This window comes from Nicotiana tabacum, chromosome 6 (assembly GCF_000715075.1).
Source record: "Nicotiana tabacum cultivar K326 chromosome 6, ASM71507v2, whole genome shotgun sequence".
NCBI classification, from domain to species: domain Eukaryota; kingdom Viridiplantae; phylum Streptophyta; class Magnoliopsida; order Solanales; family Solanaceae; genus Nicotiana; species Nicotiana tabacum.
Genome location: NC_134085.1, coordinates 137028823 through 137045744, shown reverse-complemented (window position 1 = coordinate 137045744; position 16922 = coordinate 137028823). Strand labels below are relative to the sequence as shown.

Here is a 16922-nt window from a genome sequence, read left to right as displayed (position 1 = left end):
TTTGACTATACCATCAAACACTATCTGATATACAATCTAATATTGAAATACCCTCTGACAAGATCTAAGTCTTAATAGACTTTTCTAGTGATGAGGTACAAGATTATGATCCAAAATCTTACACAGAGAGCGCAACATGAGGTTCTAACCAGTTTAAATACATTTGGTATCTGTTTACATTCTCCCTAGCTACTTTTTTTCCCTTTCTAGTTATTTAATATAAATTTTGTTCATTAATAAGTGTGATGGATTAAATTATTTATTTTCGACAATGGATTAACTATATCTAGTTTACTTTGTGTTGGATTTACCATTTATCATATTTAATTTTTTTTACTAGTATATTAAGAAAATAACTAAATAATTAGCTAAATATGTTTATATTTAGAAAGAGGAAGAGTACGCCCACAATTTCACATCACTGAACTATTTTCAAAAAGAAAAAAAATTAGGGGTCAGAAGGACATAGGTTTTTCGTGCCATCAACTTTATACGTAGATTCCATCAGTTGGCGGGACCTGAGGCTTGACATCCCTCCAAAGTCAATTGTTTAGGACATAAGCCTTCTTGATCACCATTAACCACGTTCAGATAACTACATCCTGGAAAACGAACAGGAATGTCACGGTTAATCAAAATACTTTTTTTAAAAAACCTGCAATGTGGAAAACAAAAGACGCATTTTTCAACCATTTCTGCTAATTGGTTTAGCTTCTTAGGTACTTGGTATATCTTATTATGATATAAATAAACACGTGAAAGTCACGTGAGTAGTTAATTAGTTAGGAAGGTAGTTAGTTTGTTGTAAGTAAGTTAAGGGTGTTTTAGTCTTTTTCAGTTTTCCTTTTTCTTTCTTCTAGTATATATTGACTATACATAATAGTGGAGAGCAAGATTGCTCCTTCTCTGAATAACATAACTCTGTTCTACAACCTTCCTCCATGAACGACCTCAAGCAATCCTCACAATTCATGGTATCATAGTGTCATGCCTAGATCGCACCGTGTTGATTTCTGATTTCAGTCTCTAATTTCATTTCTGCTCTCAATTTTTGATTTCTCAATTACTCGAAGCTCGATCGCAATTTGACAAAATTGTTGATGTCAGACGTAGATTCATCAATGGCAAAAACTATGTTGATAGATCACAATCATCCTCTATACATTGGTCCTTCCGACACTCCTAGCTCAGTTGTAGTTCATGTTAAGCTTACAGGGTCAGAGAACTATGGGTTATGGAGTAGGTCGATGCGGATCGCTCTTTTGGGGAAGAAGAAGCTAGGTTTTGTCACTGGAACATGCAAAAAGGATGCATATGAAGGAGAGTTACTGGGGCAGTGGAAAACATATAACGCCATTGTTCTATCATGGATTATGAACAACGTAGCACCTGAACTTTTAGACAGAATTGTGTATGCATCGGATGCGCACCTAATTTGGGAGGATCTGCGTGAAAGGTTTAACAAGGTGAATCGTGTAAGAATTTTTCAACTGCATCGTGAAATTGCAACTTTGGCACAAGGAACTAGTTCTGTATCTGTGTATTTTTTGAAATTGAAGGAACTTGGAATGAATATGATGTTTTAGTTCCATTCCCAAATTGTTGGAAAAAATCAAAAGATCATGCAGAGCATTTGCATCAACAGAGAGTTATGCAATTTTTATCTGATTAAATGATTCATCTGATCAAGCAAGGAGGCAAATTCTCATGAGAACCAACGCTCATTCCCTCAACCAGACCTAGGCAATGATTATTCAAGATCAAAGCCAGCAGACAATTGGTGCAAACATGATCACTGATAAGGTAGAACCCCTAGCTATGCAGGCAGGAAGGGGAAGAAAACAACTCCTTCAATGTGAATTTTGTCACTTAAAAGGACATACTAAAGAGAACTATTACAAAATTATAGGTTACCCTGCTGATTTTGTTCCGAAGAGAAGGTATGGTGAAGGTATGAAAAATGCAGGAGGTTGGCAGCAAAACTCTAATGTTAATGCAGGACGCTGGCAGCAGAACTCCAATGCTGGAAAACCAAGAGGATGGAATACAACTGGTAAGCAAGGTGGTTGGAGAAGAGAGCTAATGACAATTATCAATAATGTAGATGTGTCTTCATCATATGCACAAGGCAGTGGAGATAGTGTTTTTAGGAGCACTGAAGTAAATGATACAAAGGGATACCACTACTTCACAGATGATCAATACAATCAGATACTGAACCTACTGAACAAAGAACCTGAAGAACATCATGCCAACATAGCAAGTACAGGTACAGGTACAGGTATAATCAGCTGCCTAAATGACAAGTTATACACAAAAACAAAAGAACAAGGAGTGGATTATATACTCAGGTGCCACACATCATATAACCTCTGATATAGAGTTATTAATAGATACTAAATGCACAGGGAAGACAGACTAGGATAAAATACATCTTCTTACTAGAGAAAAGGCTGACATTACTCATACTGGTAGTGCAACCTTGTTAGATAGGAAGACAATCAGAGAAGTGCTTTATGTTCCAAACTTCAAGTTTAACCTATTATCAGTGTCAAAGCTAACTAGGAAGTTGAATTGTAATGCCAATTTCTTTTCTGATTTTTGTATATTTTAGGATCTTTGGAATGGCAAGGTGAAGGGGATTGGTAGAAAGAGGAGGTCTATATCTACTCAAAGGTGACCACTATGGAAGACTAGATAGTAAAATAAGGACCTTCAATGTTGTGAGCAGGATGACTGAAGCTTCTTGTAGCCTGTGGCACAAAAGGCTAGGTCATCCTTCTTTATCAGTAATGAAGCATATAGTAGGTCTACATAATAAGGTTAGCAGTATGCTACAAGATAGTTGCCCTATATGCCCTTTGGCAAAACAAACTAGACTGAAATTTTCATTAAGTGATTCTAGAGAAGATACGTTGTTTTATCTTGTGCATGTGGACTTATGAAGACCTTATAAAATTGCTACCTTTGACAGAAAACAGTACTTTTTGAAAATTGTGGATGATCATTCTAGATTTACATGGGTATTTTTTCTACAATTAAAGTCTGAAGTTATAGTAGCAATAAAACAGTTCCTAACTATGATTAAGAATCAGTTTGGAATTATGGTTAAGGTGATAAAGTCAGATAATGGGACAGAATTCTTCAATAAGCAATGTACAGAATTATTGAATGCTCTAGGTATTATCCATCAAAGCAGATGCCCTTATACTCCACAGCAGAATGGCATAGTGGAGAGAAACCATAGGCACATAGTTGATGCTGCAAGAGCCTTAAGGTTTCAGGGCTCAATTCCAATCAAATACTAGGGAATGTGTGTCAAATAGATGTATATTTGATCAATAGACTACTATCTAGTGTCCTAGGGGGCAAGACTCCATATGAGGTCTTGTATCACAAGAAGCCTAACCTTGCACATCTTAGAGTTCTAGGATGTCTTTGCTATGCTACTAATGTAGGCAAAATAGATAAATTTGCAGAAAGAGCCAGAGCAGATGTTCTTATGGGGTATTTTGAGACACAAAAAGGTTATATTTTATTTTATTTGCTCAAAAAGCAAATCTTCATGAGCAGGGATGTTGTTTTTAGAGAATTTGAGTTTCCATTTTCTAAGAAGAATGAGGACAACTCAGTCAATTAGGAGTGTGGAGGAGAATTGAATCATTTGTTGTTCTCTCCTTTATATACTAACGTTTTGCAGGAAACAAGCACTTTGAACTCCCTGGAGAAAGAAGTGACTTTGCAGGACAATGGACAGAATACCATGCAGGAGAACCCAGACACAGACTCTGAAAATCAGCAGGAGATAGATATAGCAGGGACCTCTAATAGCCTGTTTAGACAAGCTTTTTTTGGGCCAAAAGTATTTTTTTGGGCCAAAAACACTTTTGGCCAAAAATTGAGGTGTTTGGCCAAGCTTTTGGAAGGGAAAAAAGTGCTCTTGAGGAGAAGCAGAAGCAGTTTTGGAGAAGTAGAAAAAAGTAGCTTATCTCCAAAAGCACTTTTGAGAAAAATATACTTAGAAGCAATTTTTAAAAGTTTGGTCAAACACTAATTACTGCTCAAAAGTGCTTTTCAAATTAATTAGCCAAACACAAATTGTTTCTCACCAAAAGTACTTTTTTAAAAAGTACTTTTGAGAAAAGCACTTCTCAAAATAAGCTGATTTTAGAAGCTTGGCCAAACGGGCTATGAGAATGCACAGGAGAAATCAACTACCATTGAAGACCAGCAAGGAAATATCAATGAGCAGCAGGAAAGTGAAAATGCAACAAGCTCAAGACCAGACAGAAGACCTACAAGACAGGTCAAAGAACCAATATGGATGAAAGACTATGTAACAACCAAAAAGAACATAAATTGCAACTATCCTCTCTCAAATTACTTGGCCTATGATCAAACCAGTTCTAGCTACCAATGTTATCTAGCAAAATTCTCTCAACTAACTGAACCACATACATTCAAGGAAGCTGTGAAGGATAGTAGATGGATAGAAGCAATGAAATAAGAGGGGTGACATTAGAAGACAATAACACATGAAAAGTGGTAGACTTACCATAAGGGAAGAATGTTGTTGGATCAAAGTGGGTGTATAAAATAAAGTTCAAGGAAGATGGAGACATAAAAAGATTTAAGGCCATATTGGTTGCAAAAGGATACTTTCAACGGGAAGACTTGGACTACCATGACACCTTCTCACCAGTGGCCAAAATGATCATTGTGAGGACTGTCATTGCCTTAGCTGCTTCAAGAGGCTGGGGATTATACCAGATAAAAGATGTTTATAATGCCTTCTTGCAAGGATATCTATATGAAGAGGTATAAATGGAGCTACCTGAAGGCTTCAGAAGACAAGGAAAAAGGAAAGTGTGCAAGTTAATGAAGTCTCTATATGGACTCAAGCAAGCTTCAAGGCAATGGAATACTAAACTAACTGAGGCTCTATTGGGAGTTGGTTTTATACAAATCTATCATGATTATTCATTCTTCACACTAAAGAGTCAAGAAGACATAGTGGCTATTCTTGTATATGTGGATGGCCTCCTCATCACAGGAAGTTGTGCAGAGTTGATTAAGAAGGCCAAAGACATACTGCATCAGAACTTTAAAGTGAAGGATTTGGGAGAGTTTGAAGTACTTCTTGGGAATCAAAATCGTAAGATCCAAGAGTGGAGTACTATTGAATCAGAGGAAATATGTGTTAGAGTTGATATCAAACATATGATTAAGTGGAGCTAAACCTGCATGTACACCATTGGAAGTCAATTCAACGCTGACTTTAATAGAGTATGACAAGGAAAATGGAATCACATGAGATATGGCTTTACAGGATGTTAGCACTTATCATAGGCTAGCAGGAAAACTTCTATATGTTAGCATAACAAGACCTGACATTAATTATGATGTACAAGCCTTGAGCCAGTTTATGCAAATACCAAAAAGATCTCATTGGGATGCTTCCCTGAGAGTGGTGAGGTACTTGAAGAGTGCTCCAGGGCAAGGTGTGCTACTACAATCTGAATATGCTAAGGAGCTCACATGATGGTATGACTCAGACTAGGCTGCATGTCTTAATACTAGAAGGTTTATCACTGGTTATGCTATCAAGTTTGGAAACTCATTGATATCTTGGAAATTGAAGAAGCAACAGAAGGTTTCAATGAGTTCAGCTGAAGCAGAATACAGAAGCATGGTTGCAAGCATTGCAGAATTGACATGGCTACTTGGTTTGTTCAAGGAATTGGGTGTGGAAATTGTACGACCAGTCACAGTGTTCAGTGATAGTAAGTCACCCATTCAACTAGCAGCTAATCATGTACTTCACGAAAGAACAAAGCACATTGAGATCGATTATCATTTCATTAGAGACAAAATCAAGGAAGAGATGGTTAAGACAATACATGTCATCACTAAGGAGCACCAAGCAGATTTGTTGACGAAAGCATTAGGGGCAGCTCAACACGATTATCTACTTGGCAAGCTTGGAGTGTTCAATGTTCTGCACCCTCCAGCTTGAAGGGGCATATTATGATATAAATAAACATGTGAAAATCACATGGGTAGTTAGTTAATTAGGAAGGTAGGTAGTTTGTTATAAGTAAGTTAAAGGTGTTTTAGCCTTTTTTTAGTTTTCCTTCTTCTTTCTTCTAGTATATATCGACTGTACATAGCAGTGGAGATCAAGATTGCTCATTCTCTAAATAACAGAACTCTATTCTAGAACCTTCCTCCGTAACGACCTCAAGCAATCCTCACAATTTGACATATCTTAATTTGCCCTAATCAAGTATGCCTTATAGAAGAAAGAAATAATTGATGTTATTTTTCCTCCTTCAAGTTATTTTATTACTCCCTGGATTACAATCTAAATAACATCGGAGTATCTAACCATAAATAAGCTAGGAAGTCAAAGAACATGATACTTACAGATAGTATTTATACGTGCATGATCAATAAAAATACGACATCCAGGCATTAAATGTGAAGTTTGATTTATTTAATACCTTGATGAATGTTGTGTTCTCCTAAGTCAGTTCCTTTTCCAACTAAAACAAGTGCCGACAAGCTGCCTTCCCGTCTGAAGCTATTGTGTGTGTATATACAAACTTCAGCAATGGATGAGTTCTGTGCAATTGTGTGTCAACCAGCAGTTGCCCATTCCATCAAAATTATCATCTACTACAAATTAAAATCCTACGGTCATGATCATCTACTACATACTAAAATCCTAAGGCATATTCTTTGCTGTAGACAGTGGAAGTTAGCTAGCTGCAATAGAGTCTCCTTTTTGCTTCTTCTTTCATGTCAACGAGCCAGTTGCATATCAGCAGCTTCTAGTTATCTGAAAAATGAAAAAAGGACCTTGAAATCTTTGTCTCCAGATGAATCACTTATAGCATTCTGACTTGAAGCTGAAGCAGTTTTAAACATTTTTGTCCAGCATTTAACTATAATAAAGGCATCAAAGTTGAAAACTATTGAGAAGATGGTCTTATGGTTTACAGGGTGCTAAAGATAATGTTTCATCTTCCCCATAACATGTGCTAAGCAATGACCAATTTTGAGAAGAAATCAGCGACTGCTAAATTTGCCATGGATTAAAAGCAATACTCTAATCGTATAGCATTAGACTCTAGATATGCTGCTATATTTGTATAACATATGAAAGATACATATTAACCGCTTGTACAGAAGAGTTATATTAGTTGAATACATATAGAAGGAAAAACCGGAAAGCTGAAGTTACTGCAAAGATAATTAAGTTTCGATAGCCTTTAAATTTTCAAAAAATTGAACTCCCAAGCAAGTGAAAGTAAAGAAATTGTTGGAACACACGTTTGAGCTATCTTCTAACCTAAAATTGATGGAAACATTGCAATGATGAAGAGAAAGTGAGGTTAAAAAAAAAGGCAGCCCGGTGCAAAAGGCATTCCGCATTCACGTAGGATCCAAGGAAGGGCCGCACCCCATGGGTGTATCAACTCTCATTTGCTGGAAAATGACAAGTTATAAATAATCCAAATGGACGACAAAAGATTTTGCGTTTAGTACCAAATGACGAAACAGAGCGACCAAATGAAAACAAGTTCCTTCCTTTCTCCAACAACAGGGCCTTTAAGTCGAATTTAGAGGTCAAAGAACAGGGCTGGAAAGCGTACCTCACCTCATATTGGAAATCCAAATCCTGGGTAGTGTGATTGTTGATAAGTCTCAGGCAATAGTTGCACAGTATCCCATTGTTGTACAACATCATAAATGACTTGCTCATTATCTGGCTGGTGCAACATTGGATACTGTTTAAGATACTCATATTTCTTTCCATTGGCGGGTGTGGTTTTCATGGAAGACTCATGATGAATGTCAGAACAAGGGTACCAATATACTGCTGGGTAATAATGAACGTGTTTTGGTTCTCTTATGTTCTGGAAACTACTGCAAGTAAAATAAAGATCCAATGGATGGAGAGTTGGAATTTCTGGATTTACATGGAAACACGGGGTCTGAGAAACGATCTGGTTGGGACATGGTTTCCAGTGAGTTACAGAGCTCGAAAATTCAGGAGATGATGGAACTTTCACACCAGGTGGAGACGATTTCTCACGACAATGAGCAACTTCTTGGTGTTCAGTGTTGTCAGCAATGAAGTTAGCCATCACTTTATCAGCTCTACCGGCAAATGTTACCTCTGAGCAATTAGCATCTTCAGAATTGTCAGCAGAATCAGCAGTATCAGTTTTCCACCAACTCTTTGCAACCATGTGCTTTGTTAGATTGTCAGCAGAAATCAGACTGTCCTCGTCAGGCAAAATGATTTCATCTTCCACAAAATCCAAATCAGTAGAAGTGTCCACAGGAGGGATCTTGGGCTCTTTTGGCCCTTCCTCATAATTCAGGAAAATCAATTCATCTTCGTCCGGTAAACGAAGTGGAACTTCAGATTCTGTTATGTTATCTGTATCAGCCGAGTAACTAACCTTAGATTCCTGCTCCAAATGAATAACTGCTAGTATCTCAGTCCAAAAATCATCAAAAAGAGATGTGCTTTCCTCAATCTCATCCAACTCAAGCTCACAATCAAAGATAGAATCCCTAATCCCTTCACAATCTGTCCCAAAAGCTCCACAATTGCGGAGAACTGGTGCTAAGAAGAATTCATAGGGCTCTAATTGGTTGGTTTTCAAATTCCTCTCGTACGAATTTTCCTGAGAAGGAAAGAATGTTTCATCTGAAAGCAACTCATTACTGATTTCAGTTTCAAAATCATCCTTGGACTCCAGATTCAGTTTAAGATTTTCATGGCTTCCCTCTGCTAAGATGTTGACTGTACGAATACCATTCTCCCTTCTGGCAGTACATGGCCTCCTCAAACATTTTGTTGCAATGCCAGGAAAGTCAGCATGTGGCAGTGACGCTTCCTTCTGCAAAGAAGATAAAAAGGACAAAACTGCACCACTATCATTGCAGTCATGGGTAATTATCTGACTGAATAAATATGTAATCCAGTTCAGCCTCATTTCATTTATTTTTTCGACCTTCCTACCCTTTCCTTGTTTGACTTGACCGAAGTGTCATCTAAATGTCAAAGGAAACTATGGAATCGGATAATTGCATTGACGAATAAGCTCTTAAATCTAGGGGAAAATCCCAGACACTACTTAGAAGACAGATACTGGACTAAGAAAAATCGCAAGCTTACCAAGAATAAGAGGGAAAGTATCGATAATAAAACCGATACTGGGACTTAAGTATCTCTTATTAGTGAACATCTAACCATGTCCAGAAAAATACCTCAGGTGTCTTTCCAAATTGTGTTCTTTCAGATTCTTCCAAATTAATCGCCTTTAATGCTTTAGCATCTGAATCAGGATGTTCTTGCTGAGAAGTAGCAATAGCAGCATCCTTAGAATCAGGTGCTTCGCACTGTGACTTCTCTTGATCTACAAACTTGTCGACAGATTTTTGGCTTTCAGACAATTTCGCAATCTGCTTGCTCCGATGGGTAGCCAGAACATCAGAACTTTTATCCCCAACTACATTGATTTGAAGAGTATCATTGTGTAATTGTACATCCTCTTGAGCAGTACAGGCCTTGTTAGCTAGAGACTTAGTTTCTTTTGATGAATGGCTAGCATACGAATTGGAATTGCCAACCTGCACAATCACAAGGCTTAATTTACAAAAACTACATGCACCTCATGGAATGGGTTGGTTTATTCTTTAAGCATATTGTGAATAGAGAGTTTTTGCTTTGCACTAGAGACATAGTAGAGCAATACAGGAGCCATAATCATGACCAATCTTGAGTGCATAATAACCTGACCTTGTAGGACTGTGGTGGACGATAAGGGTTCTTGCTCTTACTAAGAATTGATCCCAAAATCCCAGAACGATCATTCTGCACCCTGGAATCTGCATTACATGTCTATCATCAGAATAGACCTATGGGTAGTATAACAGGTTCTTATCTACTCATAACTAGTGAACCATCTATACACTGGGCATTTGAGAGGTATGCATGCAACATCCAGATACATGAAGAAAGATAAAGTGTGTTATTGAAACATTGATTTAACCAAGTGAATGTAATCTAGCAGAACCTCCTGTTACATAAAAAACCTGACTGTTTCTGAAACTAACTTGATTATACAATTTGAGGGCACTCTGCATAATAAGTTTGACATATCAAGGATTGGATTTAATCGATCATAAAGTAAGAGAACTAATTCAATGCATCATAACAACTATTGTCAAAGACCTGAATCACAGCTTCCCTGTGGACTATTCTGTGTGTTCAACCGTGAACATTGTTTCTCCCATCTTCCACAAGATCCTCGAGAAGCAGCAACCAAATCACATCTAATAACAGTTGAAGGATCAATATAAGAATTGTTTGAAGCATACGGAGGTAGGACCGCAGATGTCTGTTGCATTTCCAGCTTATACTCAGATGCACCATCAAGTTCGCTGTTAGGGAAGCAATTACAAGATGCAGAAAGAACTAGTCACCAAATATAAATTAATAGTAACTAGTTATTAAACCTGTAAGATCAGCGTCAATTATCACGAGTCAATAAGTCAACCTACGCTGTGATTATTCTATTTCTTTCTTCGTTTCATTTTTTTCTTTTTGTTGCGATAAGCAGAGAAATTTTTACCAGCAATTGAATGTAAAAGAGCGGAACATAGTTTTCGACATCAAATTTCTCAGCTGTAAATGGAAGTGTTCATCTTAATTTAGAACCGCTAGTCGCAAGTAAATAAAGTCACGCGAAGTATCTTCTTTTATAAGCAATAATTAAGCAGTTCGGCACTTTTTCTCGCAGTTAAAGCATAGAGAACAACTTAATTAAAGCATAACGGAACAATAAAGCAAAATTAGCAGAGACGACATCAAGCAATTAAAGTTGCGACATTTCACTTACCGTAAAACTGATGAATCAAAATCCTTGGGTAACTCCTTACAAATTTGCAGGTTAATCAATGATAACATGAATGCTTTAGTGTACGTAATCCTAGAATCTCTGCAGCACAAGTATCAAACAAAAATTTATGTTAATCAGTGTAATACTTGCAATTGGATATAGAAGCGAAAATAAAAATAAAAAAGAGTAAGAAAACGTTAGTCACTTTAAAATCTCTGTAATAGTTCTCTCCGATTCCAACCGCTCTCCTGAGCTGTGTTCTTCAATTTCCACACCCATTCCGAAGTCGTTGCTCAAATTTTCACAGTCAGTACAAGTTCGTACAACTATAGCCCCCTACCTCCACAGTTTCCGCCTGTAACTTTCCGCTACAGCTTCCGAAAATAAGAGACTTATCAAATTTAACACTTGGAACCGAATCAACTCTTCTGAATCGCTAATGTGATGTGTATGTTCTGTAAAAAGCCCTAGTTATTGCACATTTATATCAGAATGTACCAGTGTAGAAGGAGGAGATTAAAAGACTTGATTTGAGAAAATGAGTGGAACTCCAGGTGAATATGTAGAGACGATTACATATTCACATTGTTTTGCACTTTTGCTATTACAGAGATGTGAAATGTTTACAAGGGCTAAAAAACGTGAACTGTTCTTATACTATAAGTGGAAAGAAGATTGCAGAGCAAGAAAAGAAAGCAATGACCGCAGGGGAGTGGGAGGTATCTCCCCCTGCTTACTGACATATCGTATGCGTACTTGGGTGGGTTAAAACAGTCTTTAGACATATACTTTGAACAATTTTATTTTGAGAAAACACAAACGCGTTTAGATTAAAAAAAAATCAGTTTGTAAAAGTTTTGCTATTTGCTGGAAACTTTCAGAGCATAGCCTCAGAACTGTTCTTAATGACTGAAAAGACTTCTGTTGTATTTTGGAAAACTTTCTTTAAAAGGTCTGCGAAGGAGTCGCAAGGTTGAAATTCTTCAAAATAGTCGCAAGGTTACAGGTTATGGTAAGTTTCCTTGCCGTTAGTTAACACTCCAAAAGAAAGAAAAAAAACAAAGCAAAGAGGAGAAACAAAAAAATTACTTGAGAAGATGGTCTCTACCTATCATAATATCAAAGATTTGAAATTGATTTGAAATCAGTAATTAACACTGTGGATATAACAGAAAAAAAAAAGAAAAACTAACAAATAAAAGTGAAAAATTTAAATTTAGAATACTAAACAAATAACAGAGGAAGTAAATTTTTGGTATACGCTAAAAGGAGTAGCGGTTCAATTTTTATTACCTACACGACTTTTGTGAAATATGTCAAAATGGCTTCCTTTTAAAAAGATTATGTAACACCATTAATATAGGCAGTCGAAATCTGAATCATGTTTTAATGTTGGTCTACATAATTCTTTTCTTTTCTTACTTCAGTGGACCTTTTTCATACGTTCATATCTTCCAATAGTTTATCGTGAAGCCTCGGTATTATTGCATTTGCTTTTATTAAAATTCTAAAGTTTGTTAAGCATAATTTTTGGACATTGCAAGATCAGCTTATTTGTATAAGAGTGTTACTCCACGTAGTTAAGATTTTATATGTTTAAATGTCTCGCATAGGGGTCTTTAGGGAATTAATTATCCAACAAGGACGTTATTTTGGGCATTTAACTCTAGCTCAGTTGACCAGTTTAAAGGGAGAGAATCAGCTAGAAGAAGAATACTAACCCTGAAAGAGTACCTTAGTCCTTTCAGGCAATTAGTCACCTGAATTGTTTTCTCAGGGGTACCCTACTTAGTACTTAATTACCCTTTACCCACCACATCTAATCTAAGTTGCCCAGCTCAGGTATTCATGTTAATTTGAGAATAATCGTTGGACTGTACATCCTGGAAAAGAGTAGAACCGAGTATAAAACAGGAAATATCGATAATCGAAATAGTCTATTAACATTCAGAAATCGGATGACAAACTCTGACAGTAACACTTGGACGAGACAAACTACACACAAACTAGGTGACGCAGTTGCTTACACAACAGGCTCAATCGACACATCAGAACCACTAGCCAAAAAGGTATTACTAAACAGAAGAAAAGAGAACCAAGAGTAAAATGTATGTTCAGCATCCAATGTAAGACATCTTCAAACCAAGCAGCGTGCTTAGTCCACTTCTTCCATCTTGCTTTCTTCACCAGTTTCCTCCAGTGCAGGCATATCCGCATCTTCAACAGCTTCCTCTTCCTCGTCAATGCTCAGACCCAACTTCAGCATCCTGTGAATCCTTGCAGCAAAAGTGTTAGGGTCATCAAGACTAAAACCAGATGTCAGTAGCGCAGTCTCAAAGAGCAACAACACAAGATCCTTCACTGATTTGTCATTTTTGTCAGCCTCAGCTCTCTTACGCAGTTCTTCCATGATTCCATTGTCGGGGTTAATTTCCATTGTCTTCTTGCTGGACATGTAAGAGCTCATGCTGCTGTCCCTCAAGGCCTGAGCCTTCATGATCCTTTCCATATTGGCTGTCCAACCATATTCGCCAGTAACCAAGCAACAAGGAGAATCAACAATCCTGTCAGACACAACCACCTTCTCAACTTTGTCGCCAAGGATGTCTTTAATGATCTTGCAAAGGTTCTCAAAAGACTTTTTCTTCTCCTCCTTTTTCTTCTTCTCTTCTTCACTGTCATCATCAAGCTTCAGTCCCTCCTTCGTAGCAGAGACTAGCTTCTTACCATCATATTCTTTCAGCTGCCCGACTGCATATTCATCGATGGCATCAACCATGTAGAGCACTTCATATCCTTTCTTCTTGAGACGTTCCAAGAATGGAGAGTTCTCCACTGCCTTCTTGCTTTCTCCAGTGATATAATAGATGTCTTTTTGGCCCTCCTTCATTCTGGTGACATAATCCTTGAGACTGGTCATCTCATCGCCACTCTTGGTGGAGTGGTAACGAAGAAGGTCAGCCAACTTGGCTCTGTTCTGGCTGTCCTCATGAATACCCAACTTCAAGTTCTTTGAGAAAGCCTCATAGAACTTGTTATAGTCCTCCTTATTCTCAGCAATCTCATTGAACATCTCAATACATTTCTTCACGAGGTTCTTCCTAATCACCTTGAGAATCTTGTTCTGCTGTAGCATCTCACGAGAGATGTTGAGAGGCAAGTCATCAGAATCAACAACACCCTTCACAAATCCGAGGTACTCAGGGATAAGTTCCTCGCAGTTGTCCATAATGAACACCCTCCTGACATAAAGCTTAATGTTGTTCATCTTCTTTCGGGTGTCAAAAAGATCAAAAGGAGCTCTCTTGGGCACAAAGAGGATTGCCTTGAATTCAAGCTGCCCCTCAACAGAGAAGTGTTTGACAGCAAGGTGCTCCTCCCAGTCATTGGTCAAGCTCTTGTAGAAAGAGGCATACTCATCCTTGGTGATCTCCTCTGGTTTGCGCAACCAGATAGGTTTCTGCTTGTTAATGAGCTGCCACTCATGAGAAACCTCTTTAATCTTCTTTTTCTTGCCTTTCTCCTTCTCTTTATCCTCGTCGACCTCCTCAACAGCACCCTCCTCATCTTTCTTGGGCTCATCATCTTCATCATCACTGATTTCTTTCTCGGTTGTCTTCTCAGTCCAGAGATAAATAGGGTAGCTAATGAATTCAGAGTGCTTCTTCACTAAATCCTTGATTCTCCTCTCCTCCAAGTACTCCAGCTGTAATTAAATCAAAATTAATTACAACAACCTCTAAATTAGGACAAATGAATTTTAACATAACCATTCCTGCAGTTAAGTAGTGCTGCTTACCTGGTCCTCTTTAAGGAAGAGAGTTATTTTAGTTCCTCTGCCCAATTGCTCTCCATCGACATCCCTTGTAACAGTAAATGAACCACCGGCTTGTGATTCCCAGACATACTGCTCATCATCGTTGTGCTTGGTGGTCACAATGACCTTCTCTGCTACGAGGTAAGCAGAATAGAAACCAACACCAAATTGGCCAATCATACTAACATCAGCTCCAGCCTGCAACGCTTCCATAAATTCCTTTGTGCCGGACCTTGCAATTGTACCCAAATTGTTGACCAAATCTACTCGAACCAACAGAAAAAAAACAGAGTCATCAGTATCCATTCTACAACTAAATCCGGAGGTCCTTATAAATCAACTCAACCATCCTCCTCCTAGAGTATGAACCACTGCCATCAATCAATCGATTAGTGCTAGATAGTTAAACTGCATGCGTCGATATGTGAGATTAAATTTTCTCCAAGGATTAATGGGAAAATCATGACAATACCACCAGTACTTTGATATGAATATACGTTTTCAAATCAGACACACAAATTAAATTCATTCTCCGAAACAAGAGTAATACAGACACACTTTCCTAACATTAAACTACAGCAACATATGCATACAGATAAAAATTTCATTGAAACAAGAGTCTACGAAAAGCTAGCACCGATAAATCTCTTGGAGATTAACAGAGCAATATAACGCTGGACAAACAACGGAATAGTAATAGTAGATGAACAATGCGATTACCTGCTTTAGTCATGCCGATTCCGCTATCGATAATGGAGAGGGTCTTATTAGCCTTATCCGGAACAAGGCGAATGAAGAGCTCAGGTTGAGCATCAAGCTTGCTCTTATCCGTCAAACTCTCGAATCGAATCTTGTCTAATGCATCAGAAGAATTGCTAATAAGTTCCCGAAGGAAAATCTCCTTGTTGCTGTAGAAAGTGTTAATGATCAAACTCAACAACTGGTTAATCTCAGCCTGGAATGCGAAGGTTTCAGCATCAGCCATTTGAACATCCGCCATTGAGAAATGCAGAGAATGTGAAACTTGTTAGGACGCTATGAAGAGAGAATTCGTAAGAACGCTTGGGATCTGATTTTTGTGGAAAGGGGAGGGTGGTTTATATATGAATGCAGAAGAATTCTAGGTTCTTCTATCAACCAAAGAAGTTGCCTTGACGAAGAGGTGAAATCTCTGCTTCTCGAGTCTTCTACGTCCCTCTACACAAAAAAGTGCTTCCTCGCGCTGACGTGGAAATGAGTATACGCACCAAAAAAAAAAGTTTTGTCCACCTAAGACATCTGGAATGTTCTTAACAAAAAAACTTCGAGTTCCTACTTGTCATCACAACAAAATAAAATAAAAAATTATCTATAGATGGACTTGTCCTGCATAGAGTAAAATAATTTTATTTTCCTATATTTTGGGAAGGAAAAAATATTTTATATAGGAGTAATATTTATTGGATTACAAATTTAATCTTATTTTCTCGTGTATATTCTCCAAGTGGTTTTGTGACAAACATAAAGATAAAGAAAGATAAATAGAAAATAAAAAAACTACAAAATAATTATAGAAAAAAATAAGCGACTAGTGGATGGGAGGCCGAGCGAATATTAAAAGGGAGGAATTTGAATCGACCTAAAACAATAAGGAGAGTAAACTCGATCAATTTCATGTAGTACAATAACAACAATAACAACCCAGTAGGATTTCACTATGGGGTCTGAGCAGTATACGTAGACCTTATCCAAATTATGGGGTCCAAGGAGGTTAGAGTATACGCAGACCTTACCCAACCCCGGAAGAATATGTTGTACAAGGATATTTTTAACTATTTTTTCCATGGCTAAAATTAGGGGGCCAGTTTTGTTCGCCAAATTAAATAAATATTTAGTTATTTAATGCATATACTTTATTAGATGTTTAATAAATTAGACTAAAAATAAAATATACGAGGTATAATATAAAACTTGAATAATTTATTTTTAGTTTTGACCTTAATTTTCTTAAAGGGCTTTAAGAGAAATGAGTATTTGAGAAGGACATCTTTATTATTTTATCTCGAGATTAGTAATTTCAAAAATATTATTTCACATTTAATATGATACTAAAATAATATTATAAATATAATATAAATAATTTTGTATTAGAATTTAATTAATCACACATTTGTCTGATTTGATTTATAAGTCGCACATGACTA

The 16922-nt window shown here is 37.3% G+C and overlaps 3 protein-coding genes across 5 annotated transcripts; 1 reads left to right on the top strand and 2 right to left on the bottom strand.

Moving 5' to 3' along the window:
• The first annotated feature begins 1121 nt into the window (after positions 1–1121).
• On the top strand, positions 1122–1586 carry LOC142182065 (uncharacterized). Its single transcript, XM_075255973.1, has one exon. It carries the CDS (start codon positions 1122–1124, stop codon positions 1584–1586), a length of 465 nt encoding a protein of 154 aa, XP_075112074.1.
• Positions 1587–6358: 4772 nt separating this feature from the next.
• Positions 6359–11915, bottom strand: LOC107807847 (uncharacterized). Of its 3 annotated transcripts, none has more exons than XM_075255426.1 (7): positions 11128–11915; positions 10923–11021; positions 10256–10356; positions 9821–9909; positions 9289–9651; positions 7659–8918; positions 6359–6841 (listed from the first exon to the last, which is right to left on the bottom strand). In XM_075255426.1, exons 1-6 carry the CDS (start codon positions 11199–11201, stop codon positions 7665–7667), a joined length of 1980 nt encoding a protein of 659 aa, XP_075111527.1. In that variant the 5' UTR covers positions 11202–11915; the 3' UTR covers positions 6359–6841; positions 7659–7664. The 3 variants fall into 3 exon arrangements, with proteins under 3 accessions (XP_075111527.1, XP_075111525.1, XP_075111526.1); XM_075255424.1 differs by having other exon boundaries at positions 6360–6841; positions 10256–10464; XM_075255425.1 differs by having other exon boundaries at positions 6360–6841; positions 7664–8918; positions 10256–10464.
• A 927-nt stretch (positions 11916–12842) lies between these two features.
• On the bottom strand, positions 12843–15912 carry LOC107807848 (heat shock protein 83). Its single transcript, XM_016632286.2, has 3 exons — positions 15460–15912; positions 14722–15002; positions 12843–14628 (listed from the first exon to the last, which is right to left on the bottom strand). The coding sequence occupies exons 1-3, from the start codon at positions 15737–15739 to the stop codon at positions 13078–13080; spliced, it is 2112 nt and encodes a 703-aa protein (XP_016487772.1). The 5' UTR covers positions 15740–15912; the 3' UTR covers positions 12843–13077.
• Between the last annotated feature and the right edge of the window lie 1010 nt (positions 15913–16922).